At 34.1% G+C, this 4506-nt stretch overlaps 2 protein-coding genes across 2 annotated transcripts; one reads left to right on the forward strand and one right to left on the reverse strand.

The window, feature by feature from the left end:
- The first annotated feature begins 1817 nt into the window (after nt 1-1817).
- LOC145040796 (uncharacterized) lies at nt 1818-2673 on the forward strand. Its single transcript, XM_078988689.1, has 2 exons — nt 1818-2148; nt 2540-2673. The coding sequence occupies exons 1-2, from the start codon at nt 1818-1820 to the stop codon at nt 2671-2673; spliced, it is 465 nt and encodes a 154-aa protein (XP_078844815.1).
- A 959-nt stretch (nt 2674-3632) lies between these two features.
- LOC145040797 (uncharacterized) lies at nt 3633-4280 on the reverse strand. Its single transcript, XM_078988690.1, has one exon. It carries the CDS (start codon nt 4278-4280, stop codon nt 3633-3635), a length of 648 nt encoding a protein of 215 aa, XP_078844816.1.
- Between the last annotated feature and the right edge of the window lie 226 nt (nt 4281-4506).

Genomic DNA, 4506 nt, shown 5'->3' on the forward strand with positions numbered 1-4506 from the left:
ACACACTTAGTTTTCTTTGAATTACAGGTAATGGCACAAGAGTATAGGATGGTTGACTTGACGAGAGATTGTGGACTATAGACCAGTAATTATAAATAACTATTGTAAGGTCTATATTGTTCTGTTTATGCTTTTGGTCTGTACCGGAACATGATATCCCGAGGTTTTATTATTTAATGAAATACATTCTCTTTGAGAAATGTTTTGATAAATTTTATCATATTTTATTTTGGGAACAAATTCCGCAACTGTTTTAATGAAAAGATTACTCTGATTTTATAAAACAAAGAATAAACAAATCGGTCTTTTCTGGCCGTAAAATTGGGGATGTCACAAGTAGTTTGGAAGCAAGATTGTGTCCATAAAACTTTTATCGATGCATGTATACATGAAATTACTAGTAATGGTTGGGAATGTGGTAGTTTGAAAGCAAACTCATGGAAGGTAGTAGCGGAGAAACTCAAAAGCGAACACAATTTTATAGTCGATTAAAAGGAAATGAAGAACCGATATGAGTATTTAAAATCAAAGTACGCGGCTTGGGTGAAAGTTAAGAACAAAACGGGAAATGTTTATAATCCTGTCACAAACACTTTTGATATGACCGGAGAAGAATGGCAAGCAGAGATGAAGGTTTTAATACTTTTAATTTTAAGAAAATAAATTTTATTATTTTCCTTAAGTAGTTTGATAACGCTTTTTATTTTTTTATTTTTAAACACTCGAACAAGTATGTAGAAAAGTTGAGATATGCACTCAGTTGTTTGACGGCTCAACCTCCACTCGCTTTCATAGTTGAGGTCCATCTTCTACACTACCTCACCCAACCAAAGTATTTAAGGAGCATGATTTTGATAATGTTGAGTGCACTCAGATGGAAACTCCAGCCTCAACAGAGCCCCCACCTGCAAGTGAAGAATCACGTGGTCGGGCAAAAAACAAGAGAGGAAAACAAAATGACAATGATGTTCCTATAAACACACTCGATGAAGACTTAAGAGAAGTTGGGAAAGAAATAATCAAAGTTGGAAAATCATTGGTGGAAAAAAAATAATATTGACAATGATTTGGATGCATGTATGGCGGAGTTGGAAAAACTGGAGTCGGAAGAGTCTGATCCAAAATATCAAGCAACTCTTTTGCTTTTCATGAAAGTGTTGATGTTAGAAAACTTTGGTTACGCCTTAAGCCTTCGAGTTGTGAGATGTGGGTGAAGAATACGAGAAAGAAAATTGGATTTTTTTTATTGACTTTTAGTTTAGTTACAGTTTACTTTTTAGACGTGCACTTTTGGATGATTTTTTATGGTGTTTGCAATCTTTTGGATGACTTTGAATTTTATGTTATGGATTTACATGTTACGTTATGATTTGGATGAATTTTAAATTTTATTATGAAATTAAATATTTTCAATTTATAATTTACAGGTTACATATAGATACGGATGGTGAAATTTTAGCTTTCTTTTTACGGTCATGGTACTGGTTGATGTCGGCCGGACGAAGGAAAATATATATTGAAAGAATAAAAGATAACGATTCAAAATTAAGCGGGCATGAATATACACAAGAACTGCTACACAAAACTTCTACACAATGTCACGATATGATGCGTTTTTCACTCGAGGCATTTGTACTACTATGCAATGATTTTACCCAAAAAAATTGGTTGCAAGCTAGTAAAACAATAAGAACTAAAGAGAAGATAACTATATTTTTACATGTTATAGGGCATAATCAACGCTTCCGAGTGGTTAAAAGAAGATTTCAAACTCCACACAAAGTATTCATAAATGTTTTCATGAGGTCCAGATTGCAATGATCTGTTTTGCAAAAGAAATTATAGTGCCAAAAACTTCTAGTGCAACTGCAAATACCTTGGAACACCATAGAAGGCTAAAAGATATATTTCCCGGAGCAATATGTGCGTTAGATGGTACTCTTGTACATGCAGTTGTGCCCATTGATCAACAAACTCGTTATAGAGGAAGAGGAAAATATGAGTGTTATCAAAATGTATTGGGAATTTGTGATTTTGATATGATATTCACATTTGTATCGGCTGGATGGGAGGGCATAACACATGATTCACAGGTTTTGAAAGAAGTTGCATTTAATCTGACTTCTGGATTTCCATTTCCTCCACCAGGTTTATAATATTTCTATATCTTTTATTATTATCTATATTGTTTGTATAATAGGCGTCATGCTCACCTTAACAGATACATATTACCTTTGTGACGCTGCATATACCAACACTGTGGATTTATGACTCCATATCGCAATACGAGGTATTGGTTAGCCGATTTTCGATGACGAAGGGCGTTAAGTAAGGAAGAAAGATTCAATCATGCTCATGCACAACTCATAAATGTTATAGAGCGCACTTATGGTGTATTGAAGGCAAGATTCCCAATCTTAAAACTAATGACTCCTTATCCTTTTGCAGTTCAATGAGATATAGTCATTGCTTGTGTCGCAATACATAATTTTATAAGGAAATGTTAATATTCAAGATACCTTATTTACATGTTGTGAAGAGAACAATGTCATTACTCCTAACATGGGAGATGGAGGAAATGAAGGCATAGAATGGGGTTCAGAAGACGTTGAATATATGAATATTTTGCGTAACCAGATTGCAAATCAACTGCTTTCAAATGGTTTAAGTTAATTTTTTATGCAATTTTTATGGGTTGTTTCAATTTTAGGGTCTTTCTATTTGTAATTTCAATGATTTATGCTTAATTTGAATTTTGTATGACATTTTGAATTTTTTTTTTTATGATCATCAATTTTATTTAAATATCTTATAGAAAACAATACAGTTATCCAACACAAAAAAAAAAAAAAAAAAAAAAAAAAAAAAAAAAAAGATAAAATGGTCACTTTTATCGGTCGGTACAGTTAGTTAGATCCATAATCAAACAATATGATTCAGTCAGAGACAGATGCAGTTAGAGCTAGCTTCAGATCCAATCAGTGTCTAACTCAGTCAGATCTGATTCAATACACAACTATTAAACAAATCCTTGGTATTTCATCCTAGCATTTTATGAATATCTACCGAAGTAATTTTAATGTAAATACTAATGTTGTAACATGAATTATAAGAACTTAAAACTTAAGAAAGTACGAATGTAAAACTAGTTTAGAAATCTTCATTAAACGACCTCATAAACAATCATGTGTATGTAAAAATGTTTGTTTGACTTTGACATTTAAAAAGCAAATATAACATTAATTTTATATTGACAAAGATCCTATACTAAAGATAATAAAACAAGAGAGGCCGCGATATTTGTTTTTACAGCAATTTTATTTGACCTTTTAAGGATCATTCATACGCATAACCGGGTCATCTTACGTTTAGCAGACAAAAGGTTTCCGAGTTGAAATCATCCTAACATACTTCTTGTGCTTGTCCACATCTGCTACTATTGAAGACGAAAAATTGATGCAGATCATTTCTTGGAGATCTCGGGCTTGATCCATGTAGTTATTGGTAAAAACAATACAATTTGATAAAGCAAAGAAATAAGATGAACTTTTATGTAAAAAAATCCAAAAAAAAGACATATGACAACTATAATACATAACAGGAAAACGAAATAACCCGAAAACACCATGAATCTAAAGAATGGGGTTTTGAGTAAACCCCGAAAGGGTGCTGGGGCTCAAAAGTAGCGAAGAACACCATGATAGTGACGATGGAGATAAACTTAACCCAAAAGTGCTCATGAGTGCAACTCCAGATGGATCATAACCACGTGTCACCGGCGACAAACTTAACCCCAGTGGACTCAAACCCGCGAAATAATCCATAACGGGTGACTTTGACTTAAACCTAGTGGTATCCAGTGTTTCATTCAAGAATTTGCAGAAATCTGGGGACAAAGTGAGGGCCGATAAGGGGCTGACGTTTCCTCCACCTTCTGATGGTGGAAGTGGTCTGGGAAACAACGACGGTTTTGGTACTGTAGAGAGGACAAGAGGTGGCGGAGCGATGTCTTTTAGGCGGCGTACAGATGATGATTGATATTTGGTGTCGCTAGTGAGTGCATGAACAGTTTCCTTGAAGTTGGAAGAATCAACTTTGTAAACTTTAGGTGGGGTGGGTGGTAATGGTGCTATGAAATGCTTGGAGATGGGTTTTTGTATAGCTTTGCGAACTGTATGGAGAGAATTATGGTACGATAGTCGGGTGGAGCTGATTGTTTTTGGTGGATGGTGGTTGGAAGAAGACGAAGATGAAGTGTAGGAGAAAGTAATTTGATCCATTTTTTGTCGTAATGAGTTTGCTTTTTTGTTTTTGGGAGGATGTGTATATATAGAAGGTGTCAGGAGCAATTATTGTTTAGAATCCACGTTCGCATTTATGGTTATTCAATTGCTGACTTATTTTAAGAGTAAGATATTACCTGTTTTGGGATAGATAATTCACTTTATAAAGAATCATTCAGAAGATAATAATATAATTAATGAGATTAGGGCACCAGGAGAAATT

Source organism: Lactuca saligna, chromosome 4 (genome assembly GCF_052625555.1).
Source record: "Lactuca saligna cultivar CGN05327 chromosome 4, ASM5262555v1, whole genome shotgun sequence".
NCBI lineage: Eukaryota > Viridiplantae > Streptophyta > Magnoliopsida > Asterales > Asteraceae > Lactuca > Lactuca saligna.